Source organism: Psammomys obesus, unplaced genomic scaffold (genome assembly GCF_907164565.1).
Source record: "Psammomys obesus unplaced genomic scaffold, mPsaObe1.curated_primary_1811, whole genome shotgun sequence".
In the NCBI taxonomy this organism is placed as follows: Eukaryota; Metazoa; Chordata; class Mammalia; order Rodentia; family Muridae; genus Psammomys; species Psammomys obesus.
This window is the reverse complement of record NW_026596131.1, coordinates 2,495,090-2,520,301: the sequence shown is the minus strand read 5'-3', so window position 1 is coordinate 2,520,301 and position 25,212 is coordinate 2,495,090. Positions and strand designations below refer to the sequence as shown.

Genomic DNA, 25,212 nt, shown 5'->3' with positions numbered 1-25,212 from the left:
AAGTTTTTTTTCTGTTGCCCTTTACTCAGATCCCATGTTGTTTCGGAGCTAAAATTTAAGATCAGTGACTGTGAACTTCTGTAGCAACTGACAGCCCTGTGGTTTTGTGACATAACCGAATAGCTCTGTAAAGACTGTTTGTGGGTGTTAGGTGGCATGAGATGAGGAAACACAGTGTGTCCTCTGCTGTGAAGAGCAGTGGGGGGACAGCAGGATTTCGTCTGGGAGAGCACCCTAGCTTAGAATGGACTCTCACATTGTCAGGAGTTTGACAGAGGCCTTGGCTTCAGAGATGCCCTAGCACATCTGCTCCTTGAAGGCGGGACTTTCTCGATGATTTTGATGACTGCTCTGGCCCCAGCACCTAGGACACTGCCTGGCCCATTGCTGGTGCGTAGTAGTCATTCAAATGTCTTTGGGGTGAAGGGTCCAGTATCTTTTTCCAGGGCAGCAATGGGTGAGGGAGCAACATGATTGGTCACTGTGTGCTACACAGTGTAACATGGAAATTCTCAAGTCTAAGTCACCTGACAAAATAGACAACCAAAATAGAACTTACATATGAAGACCCTAACCCTACGTGAAACTGAGTTCGCGTATCCAAGTTGTATATGTGGCAAACACAGCTGCTTTTTGTTTTTGTCAGCTAGCTGTATGTAAAGTAGTTACTTTACAACTCTGAAGTGTGTGTGTGTGTGTGTGTGTGTAGCTCAGAGAACTCTTGTGGGAATCAGTTATCTCCTTCCGTCACCTGAGTTCGGGGATAAAATTCAGATTATGAAGCTTGGTGGCTTTTCTCCAAGGCTTTTCCCCTAGAAGTTCAAGTTAGGAATTCAGCCAGTGCACTGGTCATGATAGCTTACATGATAGTATCACCTGTAATTTCACACTCCAGAGGCAGAAGCAAAGGATCATGGATTCAAAGTAATTTTCTGCAAGTTCAAGTAGCAAGTTCAAGGCCAGCCTGGTCTACATCAAACCCTATCTCAGGGGAAAAGAAAAAAAGAAAAAAAGAAAAAGGGAACTGAAGAAATGGCTCACCGGTTAAGAGCACTGTCTACTCTTCCAGAGGTCCTGAGTTCAAGTCCCAGCAACCAAGTGGTGGCTCTATATTGGGATCTGGTGCCCTCTTCTGGCATGCAAGTGTACATGCAGATAGAGCATTCATTAATGTAAAATAACTAAATAAGTCATGCATGGTGGCACACACCTGTAATCCCAGCATTAGGAGAGGTGGGGGGGGGGGGAATAAATAAATAAATCTTAAAAAAAAGTGACGACAAAGAAAAAATTATCCACTCTTGTCTTTATCAAAGAAATATCTTCAAGGGCTCAATATTGATGTGTGGACTCATCATCCCCCGTTTCTTATCTAATCTTATTGGCAGGGGCTCTGAAAGGCTAGTACTTAGGGTACCCTCTCCTTGACCCCCTTCTTCTGTCTTATAGTACTTGAAGCACAGCAGGGCCCACAGATCCCACACCTACCGCCCAGTGCTCCTTGAAAACAGGGCTCTGAGCCAGCGAGGTGGCACACGCCTGTAATCCCAGCATTCCGGGAGACAGAGACATGTGGATCTCTGTAAATTTGTAGGCAGCCAGCCTGGTCTACAAAGTGAGTCCAGGACAGCCAAGGCTACACAGAGAAACCCTGTCAACAAAAACAGAAAAGAAAAAGGGCTCTGCTTCATAGCTTTTCCAGTGCTCAGGTGAGGAATTACGACCTGGTTAGACATTAAGATGTCCTGTTTCAGGGATATCTGAAGCCCAGAAGGAGTTTGGCTTTCCCCTTTATGTTTTTGCAACCTGGACAATGTGTCTCGTACCTGTAGCGCTGTGTAAGAGTGTTTTGTGTGCGTGTGAACTTCCAGGGGTGGGTGTATGCTCGGCACACCTCTGTGACATCTCTCTTTATCATAGAGGCGATCTCTGCAAGTTTGTTCTAGTGAGTGACAGACATGTATGCTCACAGGGAAGTCAGTGGATCAGAAGCAGATGCCTGCTGCCTGCTGCTGAGGAGGCCGAAGCCTGGGCCTGCAGGGAGGTTCAGTTTGTTTACAGTTCACAGCCAGCGGCTGCTCTGTAACTTAGTGTGGACAAACTCCTAACCCTGACCCAAATCTGTTGCCTGTTTTCCATCACAGGATGTGAGTGACCGTATAGAAAAGGAGTCCTTGGACGGCCCGATAGTAAAGCAGTTGGAGAGAGGAGGGAGAGCTGTGGTGAAGATGGACTGGCGGGAGAACATCACTGTCCCACTACAGACAGGTGACCGTGCTAAAGGCAGGAGGAGACATTTTTAAAAGCTGCAGCTGTTTCTGAGAACTTGATGTAGACAAGGCAGCTAAAGCTGTTGGAGCTCTACATTCTCCTTCTGGGGTTTGAGACTTATTTGAGCATGTCTCTGTGGGCTTTGTTATAGGGGTGTACATTTTAGTCTGTCCCCTAAGGGTGATAGGTAAGTGATATTGTTGTGCTCAAAGAGGCCATTACTGGTCTGGATAACTTCAGATGAACCCATCTTTAGGTCCAAAAAGCATCTTTTGTCATGACTGAGAATTGATATATCACTTTAGTCCAATTGCAAGACCCCAGGAATTCTCTTAAAAGTTGACTTGCTTAACCATTATAAATCCTTTACTGTTTTTCTAGATCTGCGCAAATTCAGAACCTACAAAGGTGGCTCTGTCAGAGATCTCCTCCGAGCCATGAGAAATAAGGTAAAGGGCTTGTGAATTCTTCCAGGAAGTGGTCACAGCAGATCCCGCCTCCTTCTATTTCTGTGTATACACATTTCTGTGTGTCTTTTGATCATAATGGCTCTACCTTGTAGAGGCTAGACAGCCCTAGCAGATTTGATGAGTTACTTAGTTACTGTTCTAGTCTGTGAAGAGGCACCATGATCCAGGCAACCCATAAAAGGAAGCCTATTAACTGGGGGCCTGCTTAGAGTTTCAGAGGGTGAGTTCATGACCATTATAGCAGGGAGCACGGCAGCAGACAGGCAGACATGGTGCTGGGGCAGTAGCTGAGAGCTTACACTCTGAGTCACAAGTTGGAGGTGGAGAAAAACACTGGGCCTGGCATCGGCTTTTGAAACCTCAAAGCCCACCCCCAGTATTGCCTCCTCCACCGGGGCCACATGCACCTTCTGATCCGAAGTGGTCCACCAGTTGGGAACCACACTTTAAAATATATGAGCCTATGGGAAGCATTTTCATTCCAGCCTCCACACTAAGTAAAAGGCCATGTATTCTCTCAAGGAATTTTTCTCCAGAGACTGTAGAAGGCAGGGTAAAGCTCTATGGACCAATCTTCTAGAACGTGTGTGCTTCATGGTCTCCTTGCCGATTTATGGTACCCTCTGACTGCCTGGCAGCCAGCTTATAAACACTCTCTAACGGGGCTTCTGGTGACTTTTCTATACAAGGCAAGGTCTTCAGGAACTTGGGAAGGGTTCCCTTATGTCCTCTTGGAGTCCTAGGGGTTGCTCTTGACCTTGCTGTCACTAAAAAGCCTTCACAAAGGGCAGACCCAGTCACAGAGGGAGCCTCCAAGCCTGTTGGGACAAACACTACACACAATTCCAAGCTGCCAGCCACATGGTGAAGCTAAAGCTGCTCTTCCTAGGCTGAGTCTTACCTGCCTAGAGCTCTACTTCTGAAGGAAGAAAGAGACAGGACGGCTGGGGTGTGTTGTCAGTACATGAATGTCTCAGCCTTTTGTTCCAGAGAGGCCCTCAGCACTGTCTTCCAGCTGCTAAAGCTGTCTGTCTGCTCGTTCACAGAAGCACCACTACCGAGAACTGCCTGAGGAGGTTCAGGAGACCCTGGGCTCCATCCCTGATGACTTCGTGCGCTACTTCACTTCTCGTTTCCCCCAGCTCCTCTTACATACCTACCGAGCCATGGAGCTGTGCAGGCATGAGAGACTCTTCCAGACCTACTACCTGCACGAGTCCACAGAACCCCAACCTCCAGTGACTCCAGATGCCCTCTGAGCTAGGGCAGCCCCTCTGGTCTGGTGGCCCCAACAGTGACCATGGGCCTGATCTCTGCAGTCAGGGTCTGTTGCCTCTGGGATTAGGAGGAAGACTAAGCTTCTCTAATCAAGTGCCTTGAGCTGCTTATGTGCAGCCAGAAGAGGATAACGCTGATCCTAGGAAGCTGGAGAAGTGGCCCCTCATGACCACAGAGACCTGGGGAGATGTGGCCCTGAAGCCTCGTAGTCAGGGATGTCTGCGAAGGTGGGCCTGTCCCAGAGGCTGCAAAAGGAGCAACATCAGCCTTTTCACTGGATGAGCTCGCTTCCCTTTCACTGGATGAACTCACTTCCACTTACATTTCTTTCTAAAATTTCTGTGGGGTGGCAGTTTGGGGGCCTTTCAGTGAGGGGTGGAGGGATCCTGTTTTGTCTACATGCTAGAAGCAGCCTGGCTGGGGTGTACCAAGTACAGCCCCTGCTGGAAATGGATTGAGAGATGTGGAGTGCTAAGGAAGAGGACGTTCAGAGGCGTTTTCATGGGGAGAGGAGGCATCCCCAAGTTAGTGGTAGCCTGTGATGCTTCGTGCAGCAAGCTATAAGCGTGGGGTGTGGGGACTCGTTAGCAGCTGAGGTATGTCCGTGAGTCTAGGGGATGAAGAGGACACTCAGTTCCGGATGCAGTGCTGGCCCAGCAAAGTGGTCCCTAATGGGTTGAGTCCTGGCCATGTGGGCCAGAGGTGAAGAGTTCCCTGGCCACCAAGCAGGCAGTTAAGGCCAGACAGGGACAGAGACAGGTCTTAAGGGCCAGAGAAGAGGAACTAGAGGGAACTCCCCAGTCACTGGAGAGGCTCAGAACCAGAAGGTAAGTGGTAGGCCCATCTACCCCAGGGGCCAGCAGACTAGCATAGACTGTGAGTCAAAGCCCTGGGGTAGACAGCCAAGGGCAGGGCCACCACAGGTTTTTTAGGCCAGCTTTTGTGTTTCTCTGGGCAAATTTTAATGAGTATATTTTGATCATATTGCAGAAAGCTACGTTTGCATAAGTAAGTTAAGTATAACTTGACACTTGTGAAGAAGAAATGCAAGGTATAATATCTTCTGTTCTGTGTGGTACCAAAAATCGCCATTCTCTCAAGAATGTAGAACATTCTCTAATGCTGAAGAGTAAGACATTTTAGCGACGCTATGTATTAATGTCAAAGTAATTACATCAGTATCATTTTTCTTTAAAATTTTAACTTTAATTCCAGTCAGAATCTACTGTCTTCTCCCTCCAAAGAGCTTAGAGGTTAGAATGAAGTTAGGGTCTGTGTGGGAGGGGTCTGTGTAGAATCTCTGGAGCCAGTGGGTGGTCTCTGGTGTGTGGCTGAGGCTCCATTCTGTTCTATGTTTAGAGTGGCCTTGGCAGCTTTATGAACCGCACTGACCAGAGTCACTGCCCCGGCATTCCCTGAGAGGTCTGCTGCTGGGTGTGCTGGTACCAGGGTCGCTTACTCAAGCTTCCTCTGCTGCTGTAGATTTTTTATTTCTTTACTTCCGTAGTGGCTGAAGTGTGGGCTCTTAAGATCTTAAAATCCTACATCTTTGAACCTCATGGGTGATGCTGTGTAGACCTTGGAACCCCAGCCCCACGGTTAGCTTCCTGCTCGTCTTCTTAGCATAGCACTTTGTTAATGGGCCCAAGAGAGAACAGCCCATGATCAGTGTGAGGAGGTGGAAGCCGTGTGGTCTGACGCTTGCCTCAGGGACTGCTGCTTGCCTTGTTCTTCATGGCCGAGTTTCCCTTTGGAAAGGGCTGAAGTCTTCTCTGAAGGCCCAGCTTGGTGTTACCTCCAAGTTTGCCTGGAGTCCGCTTTTCAAATGTCCTTGCCTCTTATCAGGTCAGTTTCTAGCCAGTCAAATTTCCAAAAGTCCTCTGCTCATCATGCTTATCTGAAAACTTTCTGTAGAGCTGGGCGGGATGGTTAGACACAGATGAATACAGGAAAGACTTCTGCCTTTTGAAGCCTCATGAGAGTCAGCAGCTCATAAGTGTCAGGGCAGAAAGAAAACTCAAGTGGGTATATATTTGGGGTTTGCCCCGCTTGTGCCTTAAAACTGTCCCATCTCAGAACCAATCAGCTCTGCTCAGCTCTCTTACTGTCTGTTCTCTAGGGACCCAGACAGTTATCAGCTTTCCAAGTGTGTTGTGAAAATACTGGGCATCTGAGGTGCTCGGCAAGAGACACTGTCAATCTTTAGGCCAGGGCAGCTCTGTAGAGTTGCACATCCTCAGAGGCTGCTAGGATCCCTGGAAGACTGCCCAGCTGTCTACAAGTACAGCATCTTCAGCTTTAGTATGGAACTGAGCTGTGTCTGGAATGCTATCTTTGTTTAAACCTTGTCTTGTGTTGAACTTTCAGTTTAGGAAGTGTGCCGTTTCACGAGGCACCAAAGCACTTGCACTTTGGGAACAAAGGTGTCACTTGATAATCGGATAGACCATCTAGAGAATGAAGGTGAACCCCTGGGTGCGGACGTGTTCCCGGACCTTGATACAGCAGTACTGTAGGCCCTTCCCATGGTGCATCACAGAGAAGGTAGAGGTCTGAGGTCTGAGGTCAGCAGGCGTAGCCAAATGCTTTCCACCAAATTGAAGATAAGCAGGGCACTCTTCCTTGGCACCCACTGACTTTGTGGAGGTTTTGTGTGCTTGTGATTCAGTTAGCTGCAGCAGTTCCTTTTCCCAAAGTGAAAGGCCAATCAATTGGCTGCTGCTGTGACCTCCTACAGAGCCACCTCTGGCTGCAGGCTCTCCTGTGCTGGCTACTTGTCATTTGCAGAGCTTTGGTCCTGTGTGCCTTCCTGCAGGTCCCTCTCTCCAGCTGTGCCAGGATTCTTCTATCTCTTCCTGGGTCTGCTTCTTGTTTATTGTCTTCATCGTCATGGTCCAGAGGTGCAGGAAGAGCCAGAAGAGCAAGCAACAGCTTTCCTGGAAAGAGCCTCTTGAAGTTCTCTGGTAGCCCTGCTCTGTGTTTGGTTTGGTTTTCCAGCAGTTCTATCCTTGCCCATCCCTCACGTCTGGAAGCCATGGTGTTGGCCGCCTGGGGCTTGGCATCAGCTTCTCCTGAAGGTTATCTTCCAACTGGGGTCTGACCTCTTTCAAGCCAAAGTGCCTGCTCGCTCTCTCCCCATTCTTGATTTTCATGGTGAAACTAGTGATTTTCTGTGTGGAGTTCTGGTTGCTTCTGGCACTAGGTCTTTTCTGTTACTAGAAAGCCGCAGAGGCACATCTCTGAGGCTTCCCTCTGCAGTAGCCTTAGCCACGCTGCTTGCCAGGGCCCTGTGGCCTCATCTCTCCTGTCCCCCATGTGTTTGGTGGGTATAGTATTCTTTCCCAGTTTTCCCTAAAACTGTGATGGGGGAGTCCCCACTCACCTAAGCATTACTAGTCAGCTGTGTGGCATCCCCACACGAAGACTTGTGTAGTTCTTTTCGCAATGACCTATTTATTGAATCTATTTATATTTATTTAATTTTTACTCGAATATCCGGTTAAAATTGCACTTGCTTAAAGCACATCAGATATGTTTTGAACAATACCCCTGACCATTTTAAAACTGGAAAAGGAAGTTACACTGTCTCCTGCCACCTTATGATAGCCTTGTCTTTAAATGGTGAATAATCTGGTCTGGGTAAATGTTAATTTTTAGATGATTTTTTAAAAATCTTGTGCCATGTGTCTTCTCTGTGGACAGTTAATTGTTTAATTAATATGTGCTGATTGTATGATTCACTCCTCTTTGTGGAAACTAAAATATTCTTTTTAGCTTTATATTTTATAAACTGCCAGACTGTACAACTTTTATGTGTATTTTTAAAGCTCATGATATGAGGGTCATTATCTAAGTTTAATGGCCTATTTTTTTTTACCTCCTGTACAGTTTTATAATTCTGATCATTGATGAAGGCGACTTATGCTGAGCCAACCACAAATAAAGGTAGCTTTAGATTTGGGAGTTGCTTTGCCTCTTAAAGACTAGAGTGTTGCTCAGTGCAAGGAGCTGGGCCCGCCATCTTGAGGGCCGCAGCATCTGCATGGCCTGAACAGCTGGCTGAGCGTGTGAGAAGATGGCTCACTGGCATCTACCGTTGTGTCCTGACTTAGAACTTCCCCTTTGGGGGCCGTTTTGGAAAAGACTACCTTGAAATGTTGCAGAATTTTTTTTTTCAAGTATTATTTAACTGAATTTCTGGAAGATGGCCCATAGGAACCAACCTACCACAGAATGGGAATTAGGCTCCCAGTCAAAGCCTGGGGTTTGTATATGGTGAGTATAATTCTAGACCAAGACACCTGGGAAGAAAGAAGGACTTGTGATTAACTGCACTAAAAAAGCACAGGGAAGAGGGACAGGCCCACCGGAGTATGTCAGCGGCTCACAAGACAGCCGTGCCCCCGGGAGGTGTGCTGAGGCAGCCGACGGCCAGTTTAGTCTGCACAGATGCTTCCCCAGCCCATCTTGTCTGGACACGTTGTGGAGGCTCCCCGTGCTCTTCCCCCAGACAAGGGCTGTTCACAAAGTACAGACCCCAGAGTCCCACTGGCCCCAGAACAGCTCATCAGGCACTGTGTGGATGCCTCAGAAGCCTAGGAGGGTCCTGAGACTTGTGGTCTTATCTTGCCTCTGAAGTATGAAATCTTGAATTCAGCCAACATCCCCAAGAGACAGAAACCAACCTCTTCCATGATCCATAAAAGCCTTTTGAAATTGGTCCCCAGAATAATACTACTGGGACACCTCAGTAGACAGCAGAGCCTTCAAGAGGTGAGGCTAGGGGTGGTGATGCAAGGAGGTGGGGAGTTAGGTTGTTGGAGTGTTTTCTCTGCTGGCCTCAGGGTGGCTAGACAGGCTGCTGACAGGGGATGGGAGGGAGGCCAGTTCTGTGCCCCAGAACTCCCTGACCTCATTAAAGCCCCTCTGCCCCTACCTCCAGGAAATGCCTTCCTGCACTCCTCTTCCGTCTCCGAGTAATAGGCATGAGTGTCTAGGTATGGTGGCACACGCCTTAAGATCCCAGTGCTCAGAGAGGCAGCGACATGGTCCACAGAGCCAGTCCAGGACAGCCAAGGCTACACAGAGAAACCTGTCTCCAAAACAACAACACAGGCATGAGAAGTCTAGGAGGAGCAAAGGAGGCTTTGAAAGCCAGTGTCCATCCAGTACTGTCTCCCTCTCTAGTGGGAGATCCCAGTCCTTAGACTCCCAAGGTGGGAGATTCTTCTAACACAGGAAGAGGGTCACTGCCAGGCACAGTAGAGTATATAATATATAATTGGCTGCCGTTTAACCTGGTACTATTTGATGGTTAAAAAGAAAAGCAAACTGTAAACCCTGTGCTTGTTTGGTTTTCTTGTAAACAGCCACCCTTGGCCTCTTCCTAAAGAAACACTACAGTCTCTCTTCTGGTCTCCAGTTGAACAAATACACGTTAAAGAAGGGAGAGTCTGGTCACCGTCATACTCAACCTTTAATACCAGCACTCCAGAGGCAGAGGCAGGCCAGTCTCTGTGAGTTTGAAGGCCAACGTAATCTACAAAGCCAGTTTCAGGCCAGCTAGGGCTATGTAGTAAGGTCTTGTATCAAAAAAAAAAAAAAAAAAAAAAAAAAAAAGCTGAGGAGGATTACCAGGAGCTCAAGTCCAGCCTTGTCCTCATGGGTACCACCTTCTCTATGTCAGCTCTTGAGCTTTGGATGTTTATGGATATATATATTACTCTCCTTAAAATTAGTCTGTCAGGGGACTAGAGAGACAGCACAGTGGTTAGGTGTTCGATGCTCTTCCAGAGGACCCCAGTTCAGCTCTCAGCACCCACATGGGGTGCCTCACCTGTAGCTCCAGTTCCAGAGGACCCAGCACTGGCCCTGGCCTCTGTAAGCACCTGTCCTCATGTGCACATACCCCATGTAGACAAAGCGCATACCAGAACTACCTGGTGGCTAACACCTGTAGCCCGAGCCCTTGGGAGACTGGGGCAGGATTGCCACAAGGTCTAGACAACCTAGGCTATCCAGTAAGTTTCAGGCCAGACTGGGCTGTGGGCCTACAGGCTAACGTTACAATTGTGAGCCAGTAAGCGCTGGATTGAACCCGGTTCCTCTGGAAGAACGAGCCAGTGTTCCTAACTGCTGAGCCATCTTTCCCCCCAGGGATCTGGCTTTCTAAACCCAGCTTCTTCAGTCCATGCACTTTCTCAGGGACCCACCTGTGTCCAAATCTACCTTTGAGCACAGAGGAATGCTTGGTGCGGCCACCCTGCCTAGCCAGAGCTGTAATTCTCCTCACCACTAGGTGGCACTCGTGTTGTGTCCAGCCCCATTCCTCCGCAGTGGCGTGATCAGTATGGCCACTAGGATGCCCAGCCTGGACGCTGACTGGACTCCACATTCTGCGGCGGGACCCCCTGAAATGAAGCTGGGGTCCAGACCAAAGAGGACCAAGAGACCTAGCTTTCTTGTTTTTCTAACACTCTTTATGTAGTTTCATTTAGTTTGTTTTTAGGTATATGGGTGTTTTTGCCTGCACACCACACATACGCAGTGCCATGGAAGGTGTGGGGTCCCACGGGACTAGTGTCACGGTGGTGAGCCAGTGAGTGGTGGGTTGAACCCGGGTCCTCTGGAAAAAAAAACAGCCAGTGCTCTTAACCGCTGAGCCATCTTTTCCCCCCAGGGATCTGGCTTTCTAAAGCCAGCTTCTTAGTTAGCCGATAGTTTCCTAAGTAACCCACAGCCACAAGCTCTTCCTAGTAAGAATTAATGTTGACCAGCGCATATGCTACCCTTTCTCTTGTGGAGCGGGGGTGGTCCTGGAGGTGGGCACTCCGTGAACCCTGCAGTAGTGGAAGTGCCACTATCTCCTCCCACAACCAACAAGGACACAGATAAGCGTGTGTCCAGACACCGACTGTAGCAACCAAACCTCATTGTGTGCCTATTATTTACAAGCTCTTGATGGACGTTTTACAAATTTTCTGTGTAAACCCATGATTCCAAACTGACCCACAGCCTCTCATTTGGGCTCCGGGCAGTGACTCTCAGTCCACCAGGAAGCGCTGGCCTTCCCTGCCCTCGTCAACACCCTGCTTCGCTTTCGGCTTGTGGTTAGTTGGCTGTTGCTGACACTGACAGCCCTTCCTCATTCTGCTAAAACAATATGTAGACCTCTCCCTCACCTCTCTGCCCCTGTGGGAGAAAGGGGGTCAACTCAGAATTAGAAAAAGTAACAATGTGCCTGTGCTAAGCCAGTAATGACATAGACATCCCAATTGCCCTACAATGTGGAGTACGAGTGTGACATCCCAGTACTGAATATGTCCTCCTATCCCACGTCAAAAGGGACCGTAGGACTTTGCTTAGTGGCTTGCCGTGTGACTGCCTCCTCCATCAGGCTTCCACCATCGCTACACACTGCCCTTGCTAGAAGCCCCGCCACCATCTAGGACCTGAAACTTCTAAAACTGAACTAAACATTTCTCCTAAGTTTGATTACTGGGGCTGGAGAGAAGGCTCACTGGTTAAGAGCATTAGCTGCTCTTCTAGAGGACCTGGGTTCAATTCCCACCACCCACATGGTGGCTAACAACTACCTGTAACTCCGTGTCCAGGGGCTCTAATGCCCTCTTCTAGCCTCCATGGATGCCAGGTATGCATGGTGTACACAGACCTATACACATAATTTTTACAGATTGATTATACCTAAGGTGTTGACAATGATAATAAAAAGCATACAATAGGATGCTGACGGTTAGAGATGTCCACCCCAATTTATGTCCACAACACATGCTGCCAAAACGATGGTCACGTGAGTCCCCGGTGTGGCAGGATATTTTAAAAAATTATTTTGAAGCCAGGCATTGTGGTAAACACCTTTAGTCCCAGAACCCGAGTCAGAGGCAGGTAGATCTTTGAGTTCAGGCCAGCCTGGTCTACACAGAGAAATTGTGTCTTGGTTGGGAGGGGGTGCTTTGGAGAAACTGAGGCACAGAAGCACCAAGTGAAATTGCTCCAGACCCTCAGCATCCACGGTTGGCATTCACTCACAGCCCGGAAGCTTCTGTACACTACTGGTGAGATCTAATGTGTGGCTTTGCCGAGCCAGAACTTTTAACTGGTGTGGATTGCGAAGCTGACCCCTGGGAACAAGAGCCTTTGCTTTTGAGTGAAGCTGGCTGGCTGGCTGCCCAGCACCCACCCCTGCACCTGACTTACGAACTTCCTGCTGGAGTGAGTGAGGCCACAGACAGGAAGAGACCCGAGGTGATGGTTCTTAGTCACTAACAGGTTTTTGTAGTGTGCAGGACACAGCCAGAGGAAGTGTTCTGTGCTGCTACCCGGACAAAGCCTAGAGGATCCGTGAGTGGTTCATTCCATCCAAGGCCTCAAGAAACTGCACATCAGGACAGCCATTCTTCTGTAACTTACAGCAATTCTGCCCTGGGGTATGTTCCCAAAGAACTGAAAGCCAAGATTGCCCAGCCCTTTAACTGTTTTCAGATTCATAGTCCTCTAATACTATATAGGGGCACGTTTCTGCAGCGGCTGGCGCATTCACAGAAGGGACAGCCCCATTTCAAGCAAAGAGAAGGGAATTCAGGTGAACAACGTCTTTCAGGGATGGTCTCCAAGTGACCTAAGGATCTCTCAAGAGGTCCTTGCTCGCTCTGATAAGATTTTAGTTTAGGTCACGATCTCTGAGTTCTCAGTCAATGGTCCCTTGCCTGTGCTGTTCCTGGGCAAGGGGCACAAAGCATTATTGCAGGGAACATGAGATGCCCACTTTCTTTTGGCCAGGGGGCAGAGAGGAAGAGAAAATAAAAACGGGTATGTATTTGAGCTGACCACGTGGCTCAGCAGTTAAAGGTGTGTGTCGAACCCGATGACCTGAGTTCCGTCCCTGAGACCCACCAGTTCCCTGACCTCCGCTGTGTGTCATGCACATGGGCATTCATGAACGTGCACACACTAAATAAGCGAGCGCACTAATACTCTGTTTCAAGGCAAGGGCAGTTTGAGCGCCATGTGCGTGCCAACAGTGTTTACAGCAGCCAGGAACCGGAAGCTACCACAGGTATCCGCTGGGGACAGGTGAACGGTAAAAGCGTGGTCTGTGATTGTGTACGGTGGGACAGTGTCCAGCCTTAGAAAAGGTCATTCTGCTACATGCCACCACGGGATGAACCCGGAGGAAACGGAGGGGGGAGGTGCCCCCCCCCCCGCCGCGTTTACCACAGTTCAGGCTTGACACTTAACAAAGGGTCCAGAAGTTCCGTGCTGCAGGGCTCGTCCGAGGGGAAGCGGGGAAGCCAAACTGAAAAAAAGCAATCTCAAAAGGACCCAGAGATGAGCACAGAGACAGAAGATAAAGTGGAGGTTTTCAGGGGCTGGGGAAGGAATGGAGAATTACTGTCATGGGTCTGGAGTTTCAGTTTGGAAAGGTGTTAAGTCCTGGAGCTGGTCCATGGTGAATGTACCAAGAGCAACACAACTGTACGTTTGAAAATGGTCAAAGAGCCAGGCATGGTGCCTCCTGCCTTGTGCTTATAATCCTAGGTAGTCCTCAAAAGTCTGGCTGGAAGACTGAATTTGAGGCTAGCCTGGTCTATGGTGGGGGGGCCCTGCCTCAAAAAAAAAAAAAAAAAAAAGTAGATAAAGTAGTAAATTGTGTCAGGTGTATTTCATGACAGTGGGGGGGGGGTAGAGCTAGTCATGTTCATTTGGTGTAGAAACCAGGGCACAGGAAACACGTGACCCTGAGAGTTAAATGTTGAACTTGTAGAAACGCGCGCGCTCACACATTCACACACACACACCACACTGTGGCAGGATCCCCAAATGCCAGCATCTGAACCCCCACACGGTAAGTCATGGCCTCTGGCCTCCCCACTTCCCCTCCAACGAGCCCAGAAGCAGGGAACCTTGGACTTTCCAAGCCTGAATTCTGGTCTCTTCCTCCCTCTAGGCCTCAGCTCCTCACCCAGCTCTGGTAAGGACAGCGGTTTCGGGGGATCCCCGAGAGAGAGCCTCCCTCAGAGGTTCTGAAGCGCTTGTTTTCCTTGTCCCCAGCCCCGCCTTACTGTTTCCTGTTTTTAGCTTTCTTCCCCCCTTTCCTGATCAGGGTGGTGTCCACTGCAGATTTAGAAACAGCCCTGGCCAGCCTGGAACTCACAGAGCTCTGCCTGATTTTATCTCAGTGCTGGGATTAAAGCCGTACAGGGCCATGGCTTTCTTACCCCCAGGTCCACGTGGGCTCTGTGTGACCTGGGAAGACACAGTCCCCTTCCCTGCAGTGAGCCACGTGGGAGCCACGCCGTCAGTGACAGGAGACCCAGCAAAGCTGTGGCCTACGTTGCCACCCAGCCTCCTCTTCTTGCAGACATTCAGCAACTTTCCTTTGCCCTCTGTCTTCTTTTTGTAAAACTGAGCACTTAATGTGTAGGAAGGCGTCTGGGACAATGTCTGTCACCATGGTGCACAGCAGCATAATGGCTGTTGATGACATGTCACTAAAACTTTGATGGGCTCTGCTCCCAGAGGGCCACCCTCTTTCCACCCGCTTGCCAGAATTTTGTGTTAGTGTATTCTCTGAAGGTCTTGGTCATACAAACATACTCATTTTTATTTTGTGAGACAGTCACATGGTACCTAGCATTCCAAGTGCCTTAAAACATCAACTCATTTAAGCCAGATGTGGTGTGGTGGCAGCCACCCGCAAACCTAGCACTTGAGTGGTAAAGAACTAAAGATCAAGAGTTCAAAGGCAGCCTCAGCTGTATGTCGGATTCAAGGCCAGCCTGAACTACTCTGTCTCAAGGTGTGTGTGTGGGGGGGGGGGGGGGGTTTATTCATTTATTTCACACAAGTCTATGAAGGAGATATTCTCATTAATCCCATTTTACAGATGATGGGGTGGAAACATACAGAGATTGATTTGCCAAAGGTCGCACAGACAATAGGAAGTGGGTGTTTGTGTGAGCCTTAGCACAGCAGCTCTTCCAGGACGTGTGCACAGCTAGTCGGGGAACCGTGCGTTATAGGGCATTGGCTACTTATCTCTGGCCTGGAAAGGCTGCTCAGCGGTGCCCGCTGCTCTTGCAGAGGACAGGAGTTCCATTCCCAGCACCCAAGTACCTCACAATCACCTTAACTCCAGTTTATCCAACACCCTCTTCTGGCAACAAACATAAAAATACAAAATAAAATGACTGCTTTTCTTCAGTTTTTCAAGATAATGTTGTTCCCCGGGAGACCAATATACTCACCCACTAGTAATTTAAAAAGTTGTCACTGACCTAAAACTTCTCCCGAAATTGACCTTGTCAGCTTTCATAACCTCCGCCGACTTAGTAGACATGGTTTTCCTTTTAATTTCCTGGCTACTGTTTAGTAATGTCCTCTTTCCTTGAAGTTGTGTTGTGACTTTGACACGCTAGGTTACCAACGCTTTAATTGTTTATTTATTTTTCAGTGCTGGGAATGGAACCTAGGACCCGTGCACGCCAGGGAAGTGCTCTACCCATTGAGCCGCTATTCTTGATGATTGGCGGTTCTTAAGTGTTGCCTGATACCTTACCCCAATGACATAATAGCCCAATATGCCTACTTGTTGCTGTTTATAAAGTTCTCCTTCACATGGGAATGGAACTGAGTGAGGCGGGGATACCATGCCCCCTTTTCCCATCTGGCTAATCAATCCGCCCAGCCTCACATGACGGGCCTTCCTTTTACCCAGCCATCCACAGTGTCACCATTGTCGTGTATTAGCCACGCGTGGGTTTCTAGGTTCTAGAAACCCGGACTCACTAATTAATCTTCCTACACCCCCAATAGTTTATGTTAAAAATCTCAATCTTTAAGGAGCAAATTGCCCATCTTATTCTTCCGGAGTGTCTTGATCCTTTCATGCTCCCACAAACACTTTATGATCAGCTTTCAATTTCCATACAACCTTATTGGGATTCACTGGAATTTCATTGAATCTGTGTGTCAGCTGGGAAAGAAATTCTCTCTCTCTTATACGCTATTACATCTTTTTTTTTTTTTAGGGGGCACAGGCCTGCCACAGCACACACATAGACACCAGAGGACAGCCTGTGGGAGTCAGTTGTCACCCGAGGGTCCCCGGGATACAACTCAGGTCATCAGGCTTGGTGGCAAGAGTCTTTACCCTCTGAGTGGACCATCTCAGGAGCCCGGGCTCAGACTCTTGACTTCTTCTCAGATGAAGTCTGAAAAGTTTATTTTTCTAAGATCTGTTTTCTAAGATCTGTTCCCTACTTTTTGGCAAACGTTATTCATAGTCTTTATTACTGTTGGGGGGGGGGCGTTTGAGAGTAGCTTACACAGGCTTCAAATAGCCTTCCATCCATCTCAGCCATCCAAGCCATCCAAGCGGCACTGGACCTCATACAACTGAGTCCCTGCACCTGGCTGGTTTCTATTTATATTTATTTATTTAATTACTGGTTTGTCTAGACAGGGTTTCTCTGTGTAGCCCTGGTCATCCTGGAACTCACTCTGTAGACCAGGCTGGCCTTGAACACAGAGATCTGCCTGCCTGTTCCTCCCGAGTGCTGGCTTATTTTTATTTATTTTTTAATTGTGAATATGTATATATGTATATATTTGGTGTACCCATTTGCTTATTTATCTGCAGCCAAGCACATTTGCATTGTTCTGCAACTAATCTTCGAAACCAATCTTACAAAATGAAACTACCGCTAAGATAACCCCCACCTGCCTTCCCAACCCCGAAGCCTCTCTTCTCTTTCTGTTGTGTGATGTCTTTTTATCACCCTGCTGTGTTTCCACAGTTGTTCTGGGCATGGTTATTTGCTTTCGGTTTTTTGAGCCCTTTCTGGAAGTTTCTTCTGGCCTTCTGCCTTGCACGCCCCTCCCACCAGGCAACTTCCTTTGCCCCTCCTCAACTAGCACAGCTGCCTGTCACTCATAGGGACGTCACTCTTTCCTGGTTATGTGACCTTGGTCAAGCAACTTAGCCTCTCTGTGTCTCAGTTCCTCCTAGGAGATGAGAACAGTCGGAGCTTGTTTAGGAGTAATTAGTTTATACAATGTAATTGTATGAGCAATTGTATAAACAGTAATTGTTTATACAAGGCTTTGACGGTCACCAGCCTGAAGTAGTTACGCCCGCCCGCATGCCCCAAGACAACATTTCCCTTAACGACGGTTCCCATGGACAACCAGGAGTCCCAGAAGATTACACTGGAGCTAGAAAATTCATTCCACCTAGAGACATTACAGCCATCATAGCATTGTACACATTGCAATGCTCCCTGCTCGGGCTCCTGGACTGCGGCCGTGTTCAAGTACAGCATGTATAACTATGTACACGACGTAGGTAGTATCCTGTACATCTAGGTTTGTGCAGACACTGTAATGCTCTCACCACCACAAACTGCCCGATGACAGATTTCTCTGAACTTGAACTACCAAGTGAGCCAGGGCCCGTGTGGACCGCTTCGTGGGACCCTGTCTCAGGATGAACAGCACAAAGGGTACTAGGGAAGTGACCCTGATCGCCTCCTAGCATGGGTGAAGGTGCCGAATCTAGTTACCAGCACCCCAAAATGAAAGAAGACCTCGTTTCCTCCCTAAGTAACATCTGTCTGTCTGTGTTGCTGTATTATTATCACATCATCATTATCAGTATTGTTGCCCAGAGGAGGCCAGTCCCCATCTTACCACCCAAACCCTCCTGGCTGTACAGTGCCCTGCTCTCCCCACTCTTGTCAGCTTCGAGTGAGATCAGAACCCCACCCCACCCCCGGCCCCACTCCACTTCTCCCTCTTTTCTCTCCCTACTCTGCCTTTGCCTTTCTTCTGGCATGACCTCAAAGCCCAACAGCCTTATGCAGGAACTTCTCTGGATCCAGGCTGATAACATCTGCGCTAGATAGCTGTGCACAGCAGCCATGACTCAGGACTCAGTGCTGTGGGAAGGCAGGACATCACCATGCCCTCCAGCCCAGGAACCTGGCTCACAGGTTGAACTGTTGAGGCTTAAGATCCAGAGGGCGTGATGGTCTGGGAGCTGACCTTTCACCTGGCTTCCTGAGCTCAGGCAATGAGCCCTCAAAACCCTGGTACTTCCTTCGAATAGGCCCTTTCTGGGATTCCACCGAGAAAGCAAAGAGGCCTGCCTTTGCCCTGCCTGTCCCCCAGGTTCTAGGACAGAACTGAGTAAGGTGAGCTATATGGTGAGTAGAGCATCACATGGGAAGTCCTCTATCCCATCAGAGACCACTGACTGTGGAAAAGCCTGCCTACAAAGCCTCGGGCTCTAACCTTCCCAGACCAAGGCCCCATCTGGAGGGTAGATGGACAGGAAGACGCTATGTCAGCCCATGAAAGGGCCTAGGATTTGGGAATAGGTTGTAGCCACTGTTCCTTGACCTCCTGGGCCTGAGCCACTGGAGATTATGGGCTGCCCTTTTGCCGTCTCTGAGCCCTGTGTGAGCCCTGTGTTGGCTGAGTTAGGGTTAGTCTTGGCTGGGAAACTAAGCAAGACATTATAAGGTGTGCAGACATGCAGGGCATGAGCAGATTACAACATGACTGTGTTCTAACCCCAGAGATGACTCCAACAAAGGCCCGGTAGAATTCAGAGTTTCCCAGATCTGAGCCTTGAAGGCTTCATTCTGCTTCATGCATGGAAATAGGAATTCCATGCGCACACACACACACACACACACACACACACACACACACACGTGAGCACATGCATGTATAATATGTACACGCATGCATTTGTTCAAGCCACACTCACTTCCCCGCATGTGTGCTCCCATTGTTTTCCTAACCCTGCGCCGGGAGTGAGCCACGCGGGAGGACCATGTTGCCCCCCTGCTTATCAGCTGCTTCCCGGCTTCCTCTGCCTGAATTCTTGAGGGCCTGAAGGCTTGGGAGCTGGTCTGGGCCTATGGCTTCCTGATCTCAGATAATGAGAGGAAATGAGATCACTGGTTCAGAGGAGACTACGGATTTGAGCCCGGAGCTCCAGCCTTCAGTCCCCGGACCTGTGGTGTCCATCTCCCCGTCTCCCTCCAGGCAGTCGCCAGCTGTGTCCCTGGAGCCCACAGACCCCACCAACCCCGCCTGAGATGTCTTCTTTCGCTTGCTGGAGCCTATCTCTAACTCTTCTTTCCCTGCTGTGTTGTCCAGGTAAGCTGGGCCCTGGGGTTCCCAGCACGTGGCATCTCAGGGTGGGGAGTTTTGCACTATTCCTTGGGTTTCGGGTTGAGGAGCGAGGCACCCTGGCCACAGAGGCCTCTCCACCATAGGTACGGACACGTGACTAGGATCATGATTATCAAATGGAGTCTTGGTTCTAGCTTCTTGGTTACTACATGGAGCAAGCCCCAGAGCTCTGGGAGTGTTGACATGACAGGCTATAGCAAGGTTGGATGGTGAGCAGTGGGTAAAAGGGAGGCTCAGGAAGGGATGCCAGGGTCTGAGTGAAGAGGAGGCAGTGTGCCAAGGGGGCCAGTGGACAGCAGAGGGCAGCAGATGATGTCCTAGTGCTTACAAGGACAGCGAAGTGAAAATGAAACCCTTCTGAGTGGGCTGAGGAGACCTGGAAGGAAACAGCCAGGGCGCGCTGAGTGCCCTATGCCTTAGACACTCTGCCAAATGTTTTCAAGCCTGGTTGCACTCAGGACCCAGGGGAGGGCACATTAGCCCTCTTAACAAGTGAAGAAACCGAGGCTCACAGAAAGAGCGTGTCCAACCCCAGGCCGCCCAGCCCAGGCACGGCGAATGTTGAGCTCAAATCCAGCACTGTCTCTACATGGAAAGCCCTCTTACCACTTTATCAATGCTGAGGAGGCCATGTGGGGAGGTAGAAAACACAGGCTTGGTGAGGACGTCCTCAAAGAGTGGAGGCGAGCAATGGGGGTCTCATCTTCTTACCCCAGTAGACCCCAAATCCGTCCTGCACAGGGCTCTGTGGCCAGAACGAAGAGAAACATGAAAAACTCAGGCCCAGCCTTCTAGAGGCTCCAAAATGTCTAAGGAGCATCGACGTAAATTATGAGCCATTAGTGCAACCGGTCCTTCTCATGGTGGCCTGGTGCTTTTCTAGCTTTGTCTCTAAACGTTCCTCTTCCTAGCTTAGCTCTGGCCATTCTGGTGTGTTCATGACAGGAAGCCAAAGACAGGCTTGAGGAAGACCGAGCTAGGGCTGACTGACAGAGGGCCTGGGGGAAGGAGCACGGGTAGTCCCTGGGTGGCAGCCTCTATAGGCCTGACCTGGGAATGGGGCAAAAGGCCCACAGGTGAGCTGACCTGTGTTCTTGAGCCTTAATTACAATCACTGATAATAAACAGCCAAGGGCAGACATCAGCAACATCTGCCACCTAGTGTTTTTGGTCTTACAGGGTCTGGTGAGGAGGCGTTTAAGGTCTACTTCTGGTCCGAGAAGCAAATAGTAGAAGCCACAGACTCTTGGAAAGTCAACTGCAGCACCAACTGTGAGGCCCCGGAATCGGGTGGTCTGGAGACCTCCCTGATTAAGACAAAGTTGGACGAGCACCCCCAAGGGAAGTGGAAACAGTTCTTAGTCTCAAACATCTCCGAAGACATGGACCTTCTATGCTACTTCAACTGTGTGAAAAAACAGCAATCGAAGAGCTTCAGAATCAGAGTATACCGTGAGTGTCTACTCCCCAGGGCAGGGCCTGTGCCAACTACACAGTCCCCAAACTGCTCAGTGACTGGTCCTAGTCTTCTCATCATGGTCCTCACCTCCCTGGGCTCCTGAGCCACAAGCAGGCCAGGCCTGTGGGTCCGGGATCTGCTTACACCCTTGGCTGGACTCCATGAGTCCTCCTGTACCTCAGAAGCAGACTGTGAAGGGTTTTTGTGGCTGCTGTTTTTTGAGACAGGGTTTCTCTGTGTGGCCCTGGCTGTCCTGAAGCTCTCTTTGTAGACCAGGCTGGCCTCGAACTCACAGTGATCCACCTGCCTCTGCCTCCCCGAGTGCTAGGATTACCCCAGGACGAATTACTGACATTGGTGAATCAAAGAATAGAAAGACATCCCAAGTCCTAGGTGGAGTAGGGGTGAGTGGAGGAAAGGCTTTAGTTGAGAAGGGAACCCGGGTACCACCATAGTCCTCATTCAGTGGATCTGGAATAACACGGTATTGAAACTGACTGGATATGTGACACAAAACTGACTCCCGCCCCGGCTTCCTGAGGAGGCTTGCAGCTCCCTGATCCAAATGCCTGCCACACAACCACCCAGGTGTTTAATTTGAAATTGGTGTTTAATATCTAGAGGGGATGGAAAAAGCCCCACATTTGGTGGGGGGGGGAGGGTGGTGGTGGTGGTGTTTGTTTTATTTTTGAGACAGGGTTTCTCTGTGTAGCCCTGGCTGTTCTGGAACTCCCTCTGTAGACCAGGCTGGCTTCAAACTCAAGAGATCCACCTGCCTCTGCCTCCAGAGCACCAGGATCAAAGGCGTGCGTCACCAGTGCACGTTCCCAGATGTTTTTGATATCCTTCTAGTTGGCTGTACCATTTCTGCATCTTCTTTTTGTAGACCCCTTTTCTCTTTTCCAAATCTCATTCACAGAGCTAGCATCTCTCCACTCTCTACTTCTCTTCCTCCTGCTGCTTCTTTCAATGATCAGGCCAAACCCACTTTCTCTCCTTGGCTAGGGATATGGGATACCAGGAAATGGGCCCTGGCCAGGCTGGACCTGCAGCTCCATCCCAACTGGCCTTCCTCTTATGTCTCCTGCAGAGCCTCCAGCTTGGGTCACAGTAAAGCTGCATCCCCCTCGGGTGTTTGTGGGTGAAGTCTTCACCATTGAGTGCAAGGTTTCCGCTGTGAAGCCGCTCGAGAGCCTCACCCTATCTCTGCTCCGTGGCAGAGAGACCCTGCAGAACCAGACCTTTGGGGGAGCTGAAACCGACCCCCAAGAAGTCACAGCCACGTTCAACAGCACAGCTCTCAAAAAGGATGGCCGCAACTTCTCCTGCCAGGCCGTGATGGACCTGCGGCCCTATGGCGGGTACATCATCCGTAGCACCTCAGAATCCCGGGTCCTTGAAGTCTACGGTAAGGAGATCCTGCAGGCCTGGAGGGTTAGAGGTAGCCCTCCTTCTTGTTCCCTTGGGGAAAGAAAACCCATGAGCCCCACTCTCAGGTGGTTGATTGTACATGCACGATCCTGGGGGCTCCCCTTGACTTCCTGGGTCTCTCTCCAAGTTCCAAGCTGGACCCCAACTTTTCCAGAAGACAGGAGGGCTCAATTAGCTGGCTTGGCCATTATGGAGCTGTGTGGCCTTGACCATGCAGTGAGCTCTCTCTAGTTATGGCTCCTTTCTACAAAGAGAAGGCTGGCTGGCTGGCTAGCCCACAAGTTCCCCAGAACATCGCTGTTCTGTGGCTCTGGATGGCCAAAGCCTGAAGCTCACTCAGCTCTGCCTGAGAAGGGCATGGTCTAAACCTGACCATGGCATCCTCCAGGCCACGGTGGCCAGCCACTACATAGCGGTGTCAGGGGGTGCTGGGAGAGAAGGACATCTGCCCTGCCTGATGGCCTAGAGCGGAGGTCTTCCTCTTAGATGTCATTCTGAAGGTAGACGCCTTAGGCCGCTGGTGTCTGCTCTCGAGCTGACAGCGGGCAAGGAATGATGGGTAGACTCCCTGGGGCACCTGAAGATCTCTAAGACCCTCGCCTCTCCCTCCCCCAGAGCCTATGCAGGACAACCAGATGGTCATCATTATCGTAGTGGTGTCGATACTGCTGTTCTTATTTGTGACATCCGTCCTACTCTGCTTCATCGTCGGCCAGCACTGGCACAGGAGGCGGACGGGCACCTATGGGGTGCTAGCTGCCTGGAGGAGGCTTCCCCGAGCCTTCCGGTCACGTCCTGTGTGAGCTGTTGTTGCTAGGGCCCCTGGTGGCATCTTCGGGGTCTGGTCTAGCGCTGGCTGAAGGACTGTGGCAACAGCACAAGACTCTGAGGACATTTCTTTTTTTTTTTTTTTTTTTTAGCCTCAATACAAACACCTGGATTTTCCCCTGTGCCCACCATATCTGCTCCTGGGATAACAGTCCACACCTATGGCAGGGAAATGTTAGGGGTTCCCCCCAGGATCTCCCTTTGCTCTTCCCACCTCCCTACTCTTTCCCAGGGCTATTTAGAGCCCCTGCAGCCCAGGCTCCAGGCATCTAACCACAACATTAGGACCAACTGATTTCTTCCTGAGGTCCCATGAGATGGAGGGCATTCTGATTGGACCTGGCCCCAGGGACCTCACGCTGTTTCTGGTTGGATCAGGACACAGCCCTGACTCTCCTTTCTGCCAACAATGAAAGGAGGTTCAAAGGAGCTGAGGCAGCTGCTGGGGCCTCCTGAACTGGGCCTCTCCTCAACCATGCTGCCCTCTGGGGCCTTCAGGAGTTTGGAGATCCAAGCCATCCATTTCTCTCTCACCCTATTCCAGGCCCAAGGGTGATGGTACACAGCCTTCATCACCCCAGAGAGAGGAGCAAGGGGCAGAGACCAGATGGGGCTCTGGTTCCAGGTGGTCCCCACCTGGTCCAGGTGGGGAAACCATAGATCAATTGGGTTTATGTAACTTCCGGGTCCTGGTGGGGCTTAAGGGAGCTCTTACTCCAGAACAGCCAGCTCAGTATGGCAGTGGAGTGGAGAGCCTGATGAGAGGGCTTAGCTGGGCAGAGAGGCTAAGAAGGGCTCCAGCATGGGTGCAGTGTTGTTCCAGGGTTTTGGCAGCACCGTGCGGAAGCTGGCGAGGCCTGATGAATATTTGTCTTCATGGCAGGCTCTCAGCATCGTAGTAGTCTAGGGAGACAGAACCCTCAGCCTGCTCCGTCCCACCTTGGCGGACCCCAAGGCTGAGCCTGGAGACGTGGTTGGCAAAAGCCCCCATCCACAGGGCACATGGCCCTGCTGACATCTTAGTCTGCCCGCTGGCAACCCTCCCAGCCCCTACCTGAAGCTGGTGGTATGTCTGCACCAACAGTCCCCGTGGCACTGGGGGGTGGTGGTGGGGGCACGTCTCTCCTGAGATGGGAGAGAGAGAGAGAAGAAAGACCCCTTCAGAGGCTCAGGGTGGCGGGTGAGGCTTTACCTGCAAGCTCGTCCTTTCAGCCTAGATCAGGAACCTGATCCTCCAAGCCCCGACTCTGCCCAAGCTGAAGCCCCTCCAAGTCTCACTTACACCTCCCTTTGCCTGGAGGCAGGGGGCTGGCGCTGAATCCTGGGTGCACCCTGCCGGGGAGGCTGGTGTGGGGGCATAGGGAGGAAGGAGGCTGGCCAGAGCGACATGGTGCCCAAGGAGGCCACTGGACAAGGCAAATAGTGATGGTGGAACACCAAAGGCTCTTGCTCCGGCGTCTCCGCCTCTTCCTCCACCTGCTCCTCTTGGCTGTCTGTACAGACCTGGGGGTTGAGCAATGTGAGGGGGGGGGAGGGTGATGACACAGGCTGGACCCTTCAGGCCCACACTGCTCCTATGCTCTATCATCTGGGCAAGGAGCCATTACCATAAAGGCTGCTGTTCAGTGAGCTGCGTGCCAGCAAGGCTCTGAGGGGAAGCTCACCCCATTCCTTTGCAGAGAGGAGAACTGGGGGCCTGAAAGGCTAAGAAACTCAGCTAAGAGCATCAGGGCTGACAAGAGGTGATGAGGTGACGTGGGGGCTCCAGAGGGGGTGCGTGTTGAAGTCTGCAGCTCTGCCTCTGTCCGGCATCTTTTGTGGCCCCTCAAGGAGGCTCATCCTGGGCCTCAGAGGACCTAGGGCCTCAACTCAGGATCTCCACCTAGCTGAGCTGATCGGCCAGCCCCTCCTTGAACCCCTCTGGGCTTCCTAGAGCCAGCCCTCCTCCCCTCACAGACCTCACAGTCCTTACACCCTCCACGCTGGGTCAGAATCCCACCTGGCTCTCAAGGGGCTAGGCCTAGGGCCACCTGCAGTCCTCCGAGGACTGTTTCTGCCTCCTTTCTCACCAGGTGTGCTCACACCTGTTCCCCGTCACAGCCTACCTAGCCATCCCTGGACGGTATCCATTTATGTGTTTGTCAAATAGCAAGCATTTGACACCCCCCCGAAGAAGAAGAAGAAGAAGAAGAAGAAGAAGAAGAAGAAGAAGAAGAAGAAGAAGAAGAAGAAGAAGAAGAAGAAGAAGAA

General features: G+C 50.4%; 3 protein-coding genes across 8 annotated transcripts in view; 2 read left to right on the top strand and 1 right to left on the bottom strand.

Moving 5' to 3' along the window:
• Nucleotides 1-7,982, top strand: part of Ern1 (endoplasmic reticulum to nucleus signaling 1) — a 97,766-nt gene extending 89,784 nt beyond the window's left edge. The window contains exons 20-23 of one of the 2 annotated variants that reach the window (XM_055592267.1): nt 265-390; nt 2,145-2,268; nt 2,653-2,720; nt 3,788-7,982. In XM_055592267.1, coding sequence (XP_055448242.1) covers nt 265-390; nt 2,145-2,268; nt 2,653-2,720; nt 3,788-4,000 — 531 coding nt within the window. In that variant the 3' untranslated portion in view covers nt 4,001-7,982. The remainder of the gene's footprint in view (nt 1-264; nt 391-2,144; nt 2,269-2,652; nt 2,721-3,787) is intronic. The other variant, XM_055592268.1, reaches the window with a different exon arrangement.
• A 5,859-nt stretch (nt 7,983-13,841) lies between these two features.
• On the top strand, nt 13,842-23,047 carry Icam2 (intercellular adhesion molecule 2). Of its 4 annotated transcripts, XM_055592629.1 has the most exons (7): nt 13,842-13,884; nt 13,987-14,010; nt 18,148-18,232; nt 19,095-19,208; nt 20,424-20,696; nt 21,794-22,111; nt 22,750-23,047. In XM_055592629.1, the coding sequence occupies exons 4-7, from the start codon at nt 19,148-19,150 to the stop codon at nt 22,935-22,937; spliced, it is 840 nt and encodes a 279-aa protein (XP_055448604.1). In that variant the 5' UTR covers nt 13,842-13,884; nt 13,987-14,010; nt 18,148-18,232; nt 19,095-19,147; the 3' UTR covers nt 22,938-23,047. The 4 variants fall into 4 exon arrangements, with proteins under 4 accessions (XP_055448604.1, XP_055448601.1, XP_055448602.1 ...); XM_055592626.1 differs by lacking the exons at nt 13,842-13,884; nt 13,987-14,010 and adding an exon at nt 17,425-18,031; XM_055592627.1 differs by lacking the exons at nt 13,842-13,884; nt 13,987-14,010 and having other exon boundaries at nt 17,425-18,244.
• A 211-nt stretch (nt 23,048-23,258) lies between these two features.
• The window catches only part of Prr29 (proline rich 29), a 2,961-nt gene continuing 1,007 nt past the window's right edge, over nt 23,259-25,212 (bottom strand). Inside the window, exons 4-6 of one of the 2 annotated variants that reach the window (XM_055592631.1) lie at nt 24,245-24,465; nt 24,017-24,087; nt 23,259-23,865 (exon numbers count right to left, since the gene is read on the bottom strand). In XM_055592631.1, the coding sequence (XP_055448606.1) occupies nt 23,837-23,865; nt 24,017-24,087; nt 24,245-24,465 (321 nt within the window). In that variant the 3' untranslated portion in view covers nt 23,259-23,836. Of the gene's footprint in view, nt 24,088-24,244; nt 24,466-25,212 lie in introns of both variants that reach the window. The other variant, XM_055592630.1, reaches the window with a different exon arrangement.

Coding starts and splice junctions, on each gene's coding strand:
- Icam2 (XM_055592629.1), top strand. CDS start 19,148: ATGTCTTCTTTCGCTTGCTGGAGCCTATCTCTAACTCTTCTTTCCCTG. Junction 20,697..21,793: donor CTTCAGAATCAGAGTATACC/GTGAGTGTCTAC, acceptor TGTCTCCTGCAG/AGCCTCCAGCTTGGGTCACA. Junction 22,112..22,749: donor CCGGGTCCTTGAAGTCTACG/GTAAGGAGATCC, acceptor TCCCTCCCCCAG/AGCCTATGCAGGACAACCAG.